This window comes from Ceratocystis lukuohia (genome assembly GCF_044167205.1).
Source record: "Ceratocystis lukuohia strain C4212 chromosome Unknown Supercontig4_pilon, whole genome shotgun sequence".
NCBI lineage: Eukaryota > Fungi > Ascomycota > Sordariomycetes > Microascales > Ceratocystidaceae > Ceratocystis > Ceratocystis lukuohia.
The window spans coordinates 2,750,588-2,765,022 of record NW_027263523.1 but is presented as its reverse complement, the minus strand read 5'-3'; the positions used below and the strand labels follow the sequence as shown (position 1 = coordinate 2,765,022).

At 48.5% G+C, this 14,435-nt stretch overlaps 4 protein-coding genes across 4 annotated transcripts; 3 read left to right on the top strand and 1 right to left on the bottom strand.

The window, feature by feature from the left end:
• Nucleotides 1–1,537: 1,537 nt before the first annotated feature.
• On the top strand, nt 1,538–4,003 carry HOO65_040645 (Cellobiose dehydrogenase; the record flags this gene model as incomplete). The annotated part of the gene is made up of 1 exon (XM_071000701.1): nt 1,538–4,003. One exon carries the CDS (start codon nt 1,538–1,540, stop codon nt 4,001–4,003), a length of 2,466 nt encoding a protein of 821 aa, XP_070859488.1.
• A 653-nt stretch (nt 4,004–4,656) lies between these two features.
• Nucleotides 4,657–6,784, top strand: HOO65_040644 (ATP-dependent RNA helicase dbp9; the record flags this gene model as incomplete). The annotated part of the gene is made up of 3 exons (XM_071002665.1): nt 4,657–5,034; nt 5,167–5,642; nt 5,725–6,784. 3 exons carry the CDS (start codon nt 4,657–4,659, stop codon nt 6,782–6,784), a joined length of 1,914 nt encoding a protein of 637 aa, XP_070859487.1.
• A 678-nt stretch (nt 6,785–7,462) lies between these two features.
• HOO65_040643 (Secondary metabolism regulator LAE1) lies at nt 7,463–8,936 on the bottom strand (the record flags this gene model as incomplete). The annotated part of the gene is made up of 5 exons (XM_071002802.1): nt 7,463–8,099; nt 8,184–8,333; nt 8,399–8,533; nt 8,594–8,640; nt 8,700–8,936. 5 exons carry the CDS (start codon nt 8,934–8,936, stop codon nt 7,463–7,465), a joined length of 1,206 nt encoding a protein of 401 aa, XP_070859486.1.
• Nucleotides 8,937–12,667: 3,731 nt separating this feature from the next.
• Nucleotides 12,668–13,909, top strand: HOO65_040642 (Nucleoside transporter FUN26; the record flags this gene model as incomplete). Its single annotated transcript, XM_071000700.1, has 1 exon — nt 12,668–13,909. The coding sequence occupies one exon, from the start codon at nt 12,668–12,670 to the stop codon at nt 13,907–13,909; it is 1,242 nt and encodes a 413-aa protein (XP_070859485.1).
• Nucleotides 13,910–14,435: the final 526 nt, after the last annotated feature.

The window sequence follows — 14,435 nt, the reverse complement described above, 5'->3', positions numbered from 1 at the left end:
CCCACCTGACTTTCAAACACATAGATCTCGTAGTGGTGGCTTTAACGTGCTGTCCACGTACTTGCAAACAATGACCTCAAAACTCGGCCGTAATATCATCAAAGCAGAAAATTGGAAAAAAAAATCCACCGACTAAAAAAAACAGTTGAGATAATGGCTTTCATGTGCCTCTTCCTGATAGGAGCTGATCACTAATCAATAATGCAATGCAACGAAACTAACTTGTAGTGTTCCCGAGTTACGAAATAATCCAAAGAAGCAATTGGTTGCAGAAAAAAAAAGTCTTATTGGGCTTGTATTTAAGGGATATCTGACGACGGCCAGAACCTGATTGTCCTGGTACCTATGCCTCTTTTTTTCCCCCCTACAATCAAGAAGGCAAGATCGACATGGCAATGCTCCCAATAAAGAAAACTATTGGTTGACGTTTGCTAATTCTATGTAGGTCATATGAGAAAAGAGAGCACATGCCTAAGATTATCCTGTCAGCCACGCGGAAACAGATTTATCAACGAACATCGTCAGACAAAATCAGCAAATCTAGCCCGTCAACTTGTGAAATAATGTCTGAGATCAGGCATAAAGTTACCCAGCGGTCCCATCATCCAAGTTCGCCATCCTGACTAGGGTTGTTTAATAAAAACGATAAAATCGGCTTAGCTTGGGTACGAGTGCTTGTCCAATAGTATGAAGGAGAAATAGAGAGTGTATATGTATAAGAAAGACCTAGGTCAGCTCTAATTACATACCACTGAACTCATACCCCTTCTCCACTCAGCCCAAACACAAAGGAAGCCTGTTATATCCACTTCTGCCTAGCCTTTATTTTCCCGTCTATGAGTTTGGTAGAGAGAAGGGAGACGAGAATTGGCGGCGTCTTCCCCCTGCCTTCCCCTGCAGGTTATTAAAGGATCCGTAAGCTATACTTACAACAACAACAATGTTCTCTTCTCCCCGAGACAACCGAGATGGAAGCTGGCTTAGTTCCAAGACCCCTAGTCAAATCGGGGAACAAGCCCTCGGGAAAAAGAATACAGAACCCGCTTATTATGAACGTGTGACATTGACCGAACCGCTAGCCACGGCTGTCCCTCCAGTGTCCCAATTCTCAGCACTGCTCCTTACGCCCTTGGCTATGGGCAGTTAATATAAGAAAGCAGCCCATCGACCCATTTGCATATGGCCTCACATTCCTGTTCTTCTTCTCTTCTTCTTTTCCTCTCCAGCTTCCTGGTGAATTGCCATTCTTCAAGCTTTTTTTTTTTTTTTTTTTTTACCTTTCCTTCTCTCTTTTATCCACTGGCACTGGCTGCCGTCGTCGTTCTTTTCTCTTCCAACTTTCTTAGGCTTTGATAGCTCAGTTTCTTTTTGCGGCCTGCTTGTTTTGGCTTTCAAGAATCTACTTTTACTTTCAGTCTTCGTCCCACACTCATTTATTATACAAACAAATAACCACCCTCTTTGTTAAAACAAACAAACCCCATAACAAGTGCACCCGCTACACACACACACACACACACACACACATCTCTCTACAATGTCCAAGTTCCTCTATGTTGCCGGCCTCATGGCCTCGGCTGCCATGGCCCAGAGCCTCGAGCCCTACACTGATCCTTTGTCCGGGATCAAGTTTGGCCGTCATACCGACCCTGCCTCTGGCTTTTCCGTGGGTCTAGCTTTGCCCCAAACCATCGGCACCGACTTCATTGGTCAAATCACTGTTCCTGTATCTGCAGGATACGGTGCGATCTCTCTGGGCGGTTCCATGACCAACACGATCCTGCTTATTGCCCAGCCCTCCGGCAGCGATGTTGTTGCCTCTTTACGCACCGCCTCTGGTTACACAAACCCCGAGGTGCTGACCACTAACAGCACCTTTGATGTCATGCCCATCAAGGAGGGTATCAGCGTTAACAGCACTGCCTTCACCTATACCTTCCTGTGCAAGGGCTGCATCACTGGCGACGACAGATCGTGGACCTCAACTGACACTACCGCCACTATTGGTTGGGCCTACTCCAACGAGGCTCTCGCTGAGCCCTCCAACCCATCTGGTGCCCTGAACTATCACGGCTCTGGCTTTGGCCTCTTCGGCGCACCTTTTGTCAACGCCACTAGCACCGAATATGACACTTGGGCTGCCTTAGCCACCACCGCTAGCTATGGTAATACCCCCAGCACTTCTACTCCTACTTACGGAAACTCTACCCTTTCTACCAATGCTACCGTATCCAGTGAAACCTACGACTACATTGTTGCTGGTGGAGGTGTTGCTGGGTTGATTGTGGCTGAGCGTCTTGCTGAGTCTGGCAAGAGCGTCCTGCTACTTGAGCGTGGTGCTAAGTCCTCTGCCTCGACTGGTGGTGATGCTTTTGTCAACTGGAACTCGTCTGTTACCCAATACGATGTGCCTGCAATGGCCTACTACCTAAGCACTGCCAAGCAGACTGGCCAGTACTGCACTGATACCGCTTCTATGGCTGGCTGCATCCTTGGCGGCTCTGGTATGATTAACGCTATGATGTGGGTCAAGCCTAACAGCGGTGACTTCAAGAACTGGCCCGCTGGCTGGAACTGGGATGATGTCAAGGCGTCTGCCGATGCTCTGTACGAGCGCACGCCCGGTACTATCCTGGCTTCTGCTGATGGCGAGCGCTACGACCAGGCTGCCTACAATGTTGTGTCCAAGTTCCTGAGTGGCAACGGCTTCAGTTCTGTAGATGCTCTCAACGACGTCGAATCCAAGCATGACATCTTCTCGTACCCTCCCTGGCTCATCAAGGATGGTCTACGTGGCGGCCCTATCCACGACTACCTCCCTCTTGCCGAGGCCATGAGCAACTTCAAGCTTACCATTAACGCCAAGGTTATCCGTGTTATCCGTTCCGGCAGCACTATGACTGGTGTCGAGGTTGAGGTTGACAAACAGCGCCAGATCATCAACCTGAACGCTGGCGGCGCCGTTGTTCTGACTGCTGGTGCTCTGTCTTCTCCCCGTCTGCTGATCAACTCTGGTATCGGACCTACTGAGCAGATTGAGACTGTCCAGAGCGGCTCCGTCGCTGTGACCCTACCTGACAAGGCTGACTGGATTAACCTCCCTGTCGGCCAGGGCATCAAGGATCACCCCATCTTCACTGTCAAGCTAACGACCAAGACTCCCTTGGCGTCTCTCCCTTCAACTGCCTTCACCCAGCCTAACGACACCAATGTTGAGCTGTTTTCGCAGCAGTCTGGTCTTCTATCCCAGTCTGGCCAGCGCCTCAACTTCTGGACCTCGGTCACTAACGCTGACAACACTGTCCGCTACATTCAGGGCACTTGCAACGCCCCTAGTAACAACACCATCCAGATGAAAATCTACTTGACCCATGGTCTGACTTCTTCCGGATCTCTAGTTATGGAGACTGACGGATCGACCAAGTTTGGTGTCCAGCCCTATCTGACTACTGACGGCGACAAGGAGGCTATCAAGTCATTCATGCAACGCCTGATTGACTTCACTAAGCAAGGTAACAGCACTCTAAGCATGCCTAGTAATGCCACTGCTGAGAGCCTGATTGCCTCGTACACCACGGGCTCCCACTACGTTGCCTCTGCTGCCATGGGCGCCTCCAACGACGGTAAGTCTGTTGTTGGCACTGATACTAAGGTTTGGGGCACTGACAACTTGTTTGTTGCCGATGCTTCCATGCACCCCGATCTTCCTGTTGGTAACACACAGGCTATTGTCATGGTTGTAGCTGAGCAGGCTGCCAAGGCTATCCTCGCTGCCGACAAGGGCTCCGGCGCTAGCTACGGTAGCGGCAGTGGCAGCAGCACTTCAGTCGCCACCCCTGCTGCCCCATACCCTACTGGCACTGGAAGCGCTGGTACTACTGGCACTGGTTCTACTCCTGCTGCTACCACTACTGGCACCGCTGGCAGCAAGGCCCCTTCTAGCTGCAAGCGCCGCCGTGCTGCTCGCCGTGCTGCTCGCTTGGCTGCTCGCCGCTCGTTGTGAGCAGATTGTTGGTAAGAGCAATGTAAAAGGCCTCTCTCTGCCTTTTCTTGTGTGTACCATAGCGTGATGGCTGTTTTGTTTCTTTTTATTATTTGGGGGTTTCTTTGTCTGGATGTGGGTTTTTTTATTCTTTTCTTTTTATTCTTTCACCTTTTTTCCTATGTCAATCACGATTTGTTCATATTCTAGACGTTTACTATTCCTGTATTCTTTTTCATGCTACGCTACCAACAGATGGAGCCGCAACACACAGTTTATCTAACTTTGATGCTATACTAAATAAGCTACGTCAACGTAATTGTACCTCAGTAAAGTGGGTTGTTATTTAGTAAAACTTCATATAGTCTCTAGCCTTTGTCATGGGTTCCTTTATCAGTTCTTATTATCGATAATAATAGCGGGGCCATTGCTTATCGCGGCGAGAAAAAAAAAAAGTTTGGGTTTCCTATTTGGCGTAACATTCTAAAGAACTTGGGAACCGTGGGAAAAGAAAAAAGGTAGCAAGTCACATACAAACAAGGCTTCACCTCATTCCGCTCCGCTTCACTCCATCTACGGGCTTTTGTTGCTCTTCTATGCCCTCATCTTAATAGGATTTTCTACTGTCTTCCATACTTTTGTTTGCTCCATTCTACGCACTCCCCGTCGGAGCCATGAAGCGCAAGCACGAATCGACCAAGGCCACAGCCATCGCGTCCAAGCCCCAGCCCGAACCCGCCCCCGCAGACACTGCTGCGAAAGTGACTGACATTTCTCCTGCGACTGCTCCATCTGATTCTACAGCCGTCGACTCTGTTGAGCCTGTAAAGAAGCCAGCGAAGAACGAGGCTTCATTTTCAGATTTTGGCTTGGACCCCCGCCTGTTGCAGGGCATCGCCAAGGAGGGCTACAAGCAGCCGACGCTGGTGCAAAGAAAGGCTATTCCTCTAGCACTCGATGGGAAAGACGTCCTCGCCAAGGCCAAGACGGGCTCTGGAAAGACAGCGGCGTATTTGCTACCAGTGCTACAGGCGATTGTGCGCCGCAAACAGGTGAGTTTTCCTTTCCCGATCTTTCGGGCCTAGAGGCAGGTGCTTTAATTATTGTGAAAATCCTTGCTGCTAGGCCCTGCCTGGCATTGTTGACCGTTACTTGCTAACTCTTCTATCTTCCCTTTCGGCTAGACAAACTCGGCTGCTTTCATTGCGGCACTGATCCTCGTCCCTACTCGCGAACTTGCCGACCAGGTACACAAAGCAATTGACGCGCTAGCTGCCTTCTGTGCCAAAGATATACAGGCTGTCAAGCTTACAGACAAGGTGACCGATGCCGTGCAACGGTCTCTGCTATCTAACTCGCCTGACATTGTCATCTCAACGCCATCGCGTGCTTGGAGCAACATTGCCAGCGGTTCATTGCCAGCTGACCGCCTCACACACCTTGTCGTTGATGAAGCAGACTTGGTGCTGAGCTATGGCTACGACGAAGATTTGCAAAATGTCGCAGCTAAACTACCCAAGGGTGTTCAGACGGTGCTGATGAGCGCTACACTGACTACCGATGTGGATACACTCAAGGGCCTATTCTGCACAAGACCAGTAGTGTTAAATCTAGTAGAGACCGAGAAGGACGGCGAGGGTGTAGAGCAATTTGTTGTCAAGTAGGTTTTCCTTTTTTTCCGCTGCGCTTTCATGCTCCTGCTAACATGTTTCTTCCTCTCTCTCTCTCTCTGCCTCGTACAGGTGCAGCGAAGACGACAAGTTCTTGCTAGTTTACGTCATCTTCAAGCTCAAGCTAATTCAGGGAAAGAGCATAATCTTTGTGGCCGACATTGACCGCTGTTACCGCCTAAAACTCTACCTTGAACAGTTTGGCATCCGCGCATGTATTCTGAACTCGGAGCTGCCCGTCAACTCGCGTATCCACGTTGTCGAGGAGTTCAACAAAAACGTTTACGATATCATTATTGCTAGCGACGAGTCAGAAGTGCTTGGCGACGAAGATGTAGCTACTGATGAGCCCGACAATGGAAATGCCGATGCTAGCCAGCCCGCCACTAAGAAATCGAAGAGTACCAAGTCCCAGTCCCGCCGCAAAGACAAGGAATACGGAGTTAGTCGTGGGATTGATTTCAAAAATGTTGCCTGTGTAGTCAACTTTGATCTGCCAACTAGTGCCAAGTCTTACACACACCGCATCGGGCGCACTGCACGGGCTGGCAAACGCGGAATGGCACTATCGTTCGTGATCCCCGCCGACAAATACCGCAAGCACTTACCGACAACCGTCGAGACAGCAGCAACCGACGAAAAGGTACTCGCACGAATCACCAAACAACAATCTAAGCTAGGCAAGACAGTCAAGCCATATGTCTTCGACATGGCTCAAGTCGAGGCCTTCCGCTACCGCATGAATGATGCCCTGCGCGCTGTGACACGTGTTGCTATCCGTGAAGCCCGTACGCGCGAGCTCCGTGCCGAGCTCCTCAAGAGCGACAAACTCAAGCGCCACTTTGAGGAGAACCCCGGCGAGCTAGCCCATCTGCGCCATGACGGTGAGCTACGTGCTGCCCGCACCCAGGCCCATCTACGCCACGTGCCTGAGTATCTATTGCCTGGTGGCGCCGCAGCCGCAGCCGCATCGGCGGCGACTAGCGGCTTCGTGCCGTTCTACAAGGCCGATAAGAGGGATAGACGTGGTGGCAAGAGAGGCGCAAGCCGCTCGTTCAAAGTACAGAAGAACAATAGTGGCGGCCGCAAGGTTGATCCACTACGGTCGTTTAAGGCACGCAGCAAGAAATAAGTCTCCCCAGGAGAATCATTCGCTCTATGGGTGTTTAGGTAGCTACGGGATTACAGCAACTTTCGGTTTTTCCTTGCTTGCCAGTTTCATGCAGCCATGTCCGTCTGGCTATTGTTCTTTTTCCATCCTTTTTACCCTTTTTCTTTTACATTGTGGCTGTTTGTCTATAAAATTAACAAGCGTCGGTTTTGGGTCCCTGGAGTTTCGCAAGTCTCTTTTTGCTTCACCTGTTCCATGGTTTCTTTTTTTCTGTTTTTTTTTCTCTTATATCATAGTATTATTGTTTGCATATGTGGAAAAAGAAATGTTGAAAAGGAACAGAAGAAAGAGTGTCTATTTGGTTTTAGTTTGTAGGTCGTTTGTTTGCGTGTCATTGTTATCGTGATATTACTGCGTGAAGCTTTACGTATGAAATTATAATGTCGCTTTCTTTCCCATCCCATGAACCCCTATTTATGGTCCGTTGGGTCCTATGGTCGAGGACGAGCTACTGTGAATTGATGCCGATATTCCGGCGTCCATAGGCTTTCTACCATATACGGTAGAACTAAAAAGAAGGGGAGTTAATTTCGAGTGCCACAAAAGGTAAACGGCGGTTGTACCAACTATGTTTGTGTGACCAAACACAGGAGAACAGAAAAACACCAAATAAAATAAAATAAAATGAACCAAAAAGACTTACCCATCAAAGTACACATGCACGGTGTGGTCGTGCAACTCGTTGCGGCACTTGTCAACCACAGCGTTGATTCTCTCCTGCGACCAGCCGTTGCGTGTGAGGAAGTACGCACCATAGCCGTCAAGGTCGGTGTCATTAACAACATAGTTAATATAACCAATCATCTTGTACTTGCTGCTAGTAGGCCAGCCGCCAACGGGCACCTTGTAGCGGATCTCGGTGATGTCCTCAAAGCCAGTTTCCTCGAACCAGCGGACATTGCAGCTGTCGTCAATCACGCGGAATGTCTGGCCCATTGCCTCTCCGGCTTCAAGCAGTGCTGCACTGTATTCGGACCAGCCGCTAGTTTCGGTAATAGAGCCGTCATCGCTTTTTGGTACGTACGAAAAGTCGTAGTGTTCAAAGTAGCCGCCGGGCTTAAGACAGCGGTAGATTTCCCGGTACAGTGCAGGCCAGTCGCGAATGGACCCCAGCAGGACCCGTACGTGAACAAAATCAAAGTAGTTGTCAGGATAGGCCCAGGGCTTTTGGGCATCGTCAAGCTCAAATCGCAAATTCGGAGGAACCCAAGTAGGCTGTATGGGCGAGAGGTCGGTGCCTATAACGTTGGCCTGAGGAAATTGGTCTGCAAAATCACTATTTGAAAGGGTGGATGCTTTTTAGTTGCTTGTACTTATTTAGGGTTTGTCATATAGGGTTAAATAGCAACAACGGACTTACATCGCCCAGACACCTGTGCCAGTGCCGACATCAATGACGTTTTCGGGATTTTCGCCAATTGGAGCATTGAACAGCTTGCCGTCCATCAACACATGAAGCATGTTGTGCGTGAGATTAAGACCCTCATTCTGCTGTTCGTCGTTGGGGCCCCTAGAAGCAGAGAATGATCAGCGGTGCATTTCAGGTGGGGGAAGAGAAACATAGAGCGTGCGTACCAGTATTCGGATGATTCGGTGAAGTTTTGGTATGTGCGTCCATGTACCTGGCGATATTCGAGCATGCTGCTTGTGAGAGAGGCGCGGTTTATTTCACTGTGAAAAGGCGCCAACTGTAAGTATAGGTGCATGAGACTAAAGTGTGCTTGGCAGCGCCTTAGGTGACCCAAGCCAATGGAAAAGGGTAGGACTCACGGCTCGGTGGGAAAGGCAGAGTCGTAATCGTTTTCATATATAGGGTCCTAGTATATAGTCAGCACAATGGTATATCAAGCATCTTTATAATACACGCCAAACCTACCACATCAAGGCCGTCGGCAGCAATGCTAGTAGTGTTGGACCCCAACGACGACTGAGAGGGCCGTGAGGCATGTGAGGCCGGAGATTCAGGATCATCGGAAATAGGCACTTGGGGGCTTTGGACTTCGGGGCTGTAGGCAGCGTCAGGAGAGGCGGCGGTGTTCATGTAGGCAGATATGTCTCTATTATCGGAGTCGGAGCCATAAAGGCCGGAGCCGGAGGGGAAGCTAGAGTCCATGTGGAAAGCGGCCCTTAACGGCAGGAGAGATGCGGTGAGAACGGAAAAGGAGGAAGGAGATAGAAAAGATGGAAAAGGGAAGGAGATAGGCAAAAAAAAAAAAAAAAAAAAAGAAAAAAAGAAACAACGGCCTATGGCAGAAGGAAAGAGCAAGATTGCAGATGTGGCTGGGGCAAAGGATAATTGGCCGTAAACGTATGGAGATAGATTGATTCAAACTAGAAAGCGGAAAAAGTCAAAGAAAAGAAAAGAGGTAGGCGCAATCAAGCACAGCTTTCGCCCAGGAAAGGTAAGAACGAAATTAACTAGAGATTAAGACTCAAAATTTGGGTTTTAGTACCGACTAACTGGGTACGGGAAGGAGAATGGGGACAAGAGAAAGAGGAGAAAAAAGACGAGAGATTTTTATTTTACGTTTTCTGCTTGGAGGATTCCAAAGCTGTCAAGGACAAATATGAAGTAGAAAATAGGGAGGAGAAGAATGGGAAGGAGAGGGAGAGGGAAAGAGAGGAAGGAAGGAAAGAAAACAACGAGACCAACCCAGGCAGGACGTCGTGGAAAAAGCCGTTTGGAGCAGCTGCCCTTTCCTTCTTTTAGTTTATGGGACAGAATCTGGCAATGGAATTAAAAGCGTCACTCCTAGCGGTGGGTCCAAGGCTAGATAGAGGAAGTTGTTTATCTCTCCTACTTTTGGTGATCAAAAAAGAACGAAAACGAAAAAAGAAGCTAAAAAAAAAAGGAAAGGGCCAGCCCAGAGACAAGGAAAAAGACGGGGTTCGAACTTGACAAGGGAATAAAGAGGGGCGAGAGAGAATAATGCTCTTGCCTATTATTTAGTGAGAGGATCTTCTCAGGACAAATGCAGACGACAAAAGAGAAATTGGAAGAGGAAAGGCGGAGAGAAATGCAAGAGGCAACAAGAAATGAAAATGAAAATGAAAATGAAAATGAGCTAGCAAGAGCGAAAGGAAAAGAAACGGCAAAGAAATTTGAAATTGAAAGGTAGGAAGCACTAGATTCTGGGCGGGGGAAGAAGGTAAGCCAAGCCCAACCTGAGAAGGAATGGAAACATCGAGCCACAAAATAGGAAGGGACAGCTCTGGAAAATGCAGCTGCCTTTGAGCAGAAAAAGAGATGGGCTACAATTGGCCATGACCGCATCCCTTCTTTGTGTCCTCTACCCTTCCTTTTTTTCTTTCCTTTTTTCTTTCCTTTTCCCTTCTAGCCTCGAGAGATAATCTAATCTAGGGGGAGAAAAACTTGGCTGGCCTATTGTCCTGGCCATGGTGGCTTGTTTTTATTGTCTGCATGTGCACTAGATAACCCTAAACAGGCTTCTCTTTAGCTGCTTCCGTGAAGAAACTAGGTGAATCCCTTTGTTCCCCCACAAGTCCAAGCTCAAGTTAAAAAAGCCATAAAAGCAAGGAGACCCGAAAGAAGAAGAAAAAGAAAACTTAAAGCAAAAAGGTTGCAAATGCGGGAGGAGGGGAAAAGGAACGACTCCCAAAGGTCCCGGAAATCGGGAACATGTTACCGTTGGCTTGCTTGTTGGCTTGCGTTGGGTTGTGGTTTTCGTTGTGGTTGGCTATAACCAGTTGTCTTCTGTCGATGTATGCACACAGTGGTACATTGGCATACGCTTCCTTGCATTAGCTGTATACGAGACGAGTCGCATAATAAATAGGACTAAATGCTGGACTTGATACAAAAGCGACGTGCATGCATGTCTTGTGTACATCTCATACATAAGCACAAGTACATGCATATCATGCAATATATGGTATGGGTCATTTCTTAGCTATGACCTTGAACAAAAAGAACAGGCACTAGCCAACTTTGAACCGCGTTCTTTTCTTCTTTTAACAGAGGCTTGAAGAAAAGGAAAGAAGGGTAGAGAGGAAAGAGCGGCGAAGGTTTGGATATGCAGGCAGAGACAGAAAGGCAAGGAAAAAAAGAGGGGAAGGCAGGGGGTCTCCTTCTTTGGGATCGTTGGGAGGGGTAGCTGCTCCGCTCCAGTCAAGGTGGTGGGTGCTGTTGGACGTGATACTGATTGGGGGGGAAATAAGATCCACGCAACAAATAGGCCAGGCTCTCTATTGCTTCCTATAGCATTTATGATCTAATCCCTTTATATATCAGTCCTCCTGTTCTTGCTACTGAGACTCCAGGTAAGATTTCTTATTTCAGAAAGACCCCCATTCTAGCCCAACATCTTTTTTTAGCCTTTTCTCTCTTCTCTCTACCTGCCTGCCCTGCCTCCTCATAAAAAACCCGCCAGGCAGGCAGGCAAACACATAATACCAGATAGCCAACCCAAAAATCCGGCCCTCTTTGTACGTGCAGCCAGTATGCGGGGTTATTGATCTCTGAGGTCAGCCTTCTCTCACCCTATTTCTCTTTGGCCTGGGCCCTTGTCATTTGTCTAAGCGTTATCATCGACGAACTGACGATCACATAGTCTTTGCGTTGTCCGTTTTGCTCTGTATTTTGTCTCTTTTCTCCCTAACTTTTCTCTTTTTTTTTGCGTCTGCATCCAAGATCCAGCGAAAGAATTCTCTTCCAACCTCATCAAAAAAGATCCTTTTCTAAAAACATACAAGAGCAAGAGGATGAAGAAAGAAAAAGGGGGCGAGGAAAAACGAGAGACAAGACAAGACCTGCAGCAACCCTAAGGATACATGCATACCGGGTTACCTTGATTTTTCCATCATTCATTTCTCTGGCTTGGGGCTTCTCCACCGCGCCGGTATTACGGTTCCCAACATCTTGGATCACTTCCTGGGACCTACTCAAAGAAACTATGCAGCTCCCGCGTACCCGTTTCTTCGGATGCTGTCTTTTGTGTTATTCCCCTTATCGTCTGGGTCTTAATATCGGCGTATTATGCCAGACTCATAAAATGACTATGGCGCCTCATTAGGGTTAAGTGTGTCTAGGACAGTCACATGACGTACAATATCCTGTTTCATCCTGCTGGTTGTTCTACTACTTGCGCAACATCCCGTCTTCATCATTTGGGCCTGTCTCTGCTTTTGAGCGACTTATCTGACAACAAACTCCCAGATAACGCGATTACAACTGGCGTACCCCTGTCTTGATCCTTTGTCCTTTTCTGGATTTCGGAAGGCTCTGATGTCACTGCAGCTCGACTTGGTTCAGCGTTATTTCCATCGTATTGCTACACATGATCAACTGTCGACGAGTTGACTAAACAAGCAACACTGGTACTACGACGCCCATTACATCTCCGTGTCTGCAAAAGACTAAACTCTGCTTCTTTAGCGCGTCATCCCAGTCGCGTTCTCAAGCAGCGTCTACAAAAGCCAGCACTCCCTCAAATGTCTAGATTGTCACATGCCCATGATGCCGAGCCTGCTCGCCCGCCATACACATTACAGACACGGCAGAATCAAGGCATACTGTCGGCGGTGAATTCGTGGCTGAGGCCATCTAGCACGCGGTCGTCGGGCGCTGAGTATGAACCATTGTATGAAGAGCCGACGCCGCTGGAAGATGATGTTCATGAGGACAGATCGGATGGCGGGGCCCCGTTCTCGTGGTTAGAGTATTGGTTGTTTGTGGTGATAGGAATGGCAATGCTGTGGCCGTGGTACGTTTGGAGAGGCAGTAGTCTCTATCCTGCAGGACATTTCTTGAATAATTTATCCCGTTTTGTTTCATTACCCTACCTCCAGCTATATCCAAGCTAACAATATATCCATTACAGGAACATGTTCCTTGCCTCGGCGCCATATTTTCAGGGTCGATTTGCAGGCAGCCCGTGGATTCTACAAAACTTCCAATCCGCCATCTTGACAGTCTCGACACTCTCGAACCTTACCTCCATGTACATCTTGACCAACATCCAGCAGACCGCATCATATCCATTTCGCATGAAGCTGGCCTTTGTCATTGAGACCATTGTATTCATTGTGCTCGGCCTATCAACTATGTTCTTCGTTGACGCCTCTCCCGTCTCGTACCTTGTTTTCACGCTGCTCATGGTCACTGTGACGGCCTTGGCCACTGGGTTGATCCAGAACGGCGCGTTTTCTTTCTGTGCTAGCTTTGGCTGCGCTGAGTATACGCAAGGCCTGATGGCAGGACAGGGAATTGCAGGTGTTTTGCCATCTATTGCACAAGTACTAGTGTCGCTTGCAGCAGCAGATGATGGCGGTGACAGCAATAGTAACAGCAACAGCAGCAACCCCATCCCAAGCGATGGTGGCATGCGCAGTAGCACTCACGCGCAGCTGACATCGGCATTCCTGCCGTTCTTGGCTGCCGTAGTGGTTTGTATCGGAGCACTGGTGTCTTTAGCACCACTAATCCGCAGACACGATCGCATTATTGAGAATCGCATGGTGGATCGTATGGCTGACTCGGTGCATAGCATCGAAGAAGCCGAGCGAGTGTCACGCAAAGTTATTAGCATCAAGGGTCTGCTGGTCAAGCTTTTCTGGCCGGCAGCCAGCATATTCATGTGCTTCACTGTAGCCATGTTCTTCCCTGTGTTCACCAGCAAGATCCTTTCGGTGCGTACAGCATCCGATTCTAGCACTAGCCAAAGTCACAGTCTCTTTGCGCCTGCTGCCTTTATCCCGCTTGCATTCTTCTTCTGGAACCTAGGTGATCTCGGCGGACGGGTCCTGACCATTATTCCACTTAAGGTGCAGCATCAGCCCAAGGTGCTATTTACCATCAGCCTTTTACGATTTGGCTTCCTACCGATGTACAAACTATGCAATATTGGTGGACGTGGTGCCATCATCTCCAGTGACCTATTCTATTTGACACTAGTACAGTTCCCGTTCGGGCTAACCACAGGATGGCTCGCGTCAAGCTGTATGATGGCTTCGGCTGATTGGGTTGAGGAGGGTGAGCGTGAGGCAGCAGGTGGTTTCATGGGGTTATGTCTAGTAGCTGGACTAGCAGCAGGGAGTGTGTTGAGTTTTACGGCAAGTAGCGCTTGAGGGAGACGCTTAGACACGAAGGGGATGATTTGTTTTCTTTCATTTTTCATTTTTCATCCATTTAGGGCTAACTAACCATCGGTAGTGTTGGGCTTTTAGGGATATCAAACCTACACATCATGTATGTTGGGCACAGCGGCATGGCTGTGCGGACGTTCACACTTCTGTTTCTTTTTTCTTTCGTTCCTCTTCCTTTCTTGTGTCAAATTTGGTTTATATCAGGCTTGAGTGGAGTCAATTTAGATCTCCGATCAGATCAGATCAAGACTAGATTATGGTGGTGATTATGGCGTCCCGGCACTTGAACTTGAATAGTTTAACGTAAGGGTGGTTGTTGAGTTGAGTTGAATTTATTTAACGTCTACGGGAATCACTAAGATCAAACGACGCCGGATTGGTTACCGGACAGAATTGACCCTCTGCAGGGCTGACCACAGGTTTTGGGCGAGAGAAGCTCGTATGCTCCCAAGCAAGCTTGTTACTCGTCTTCCACCTGTAGTCGTCAGAAACAAAAGAAAAAAAAAAA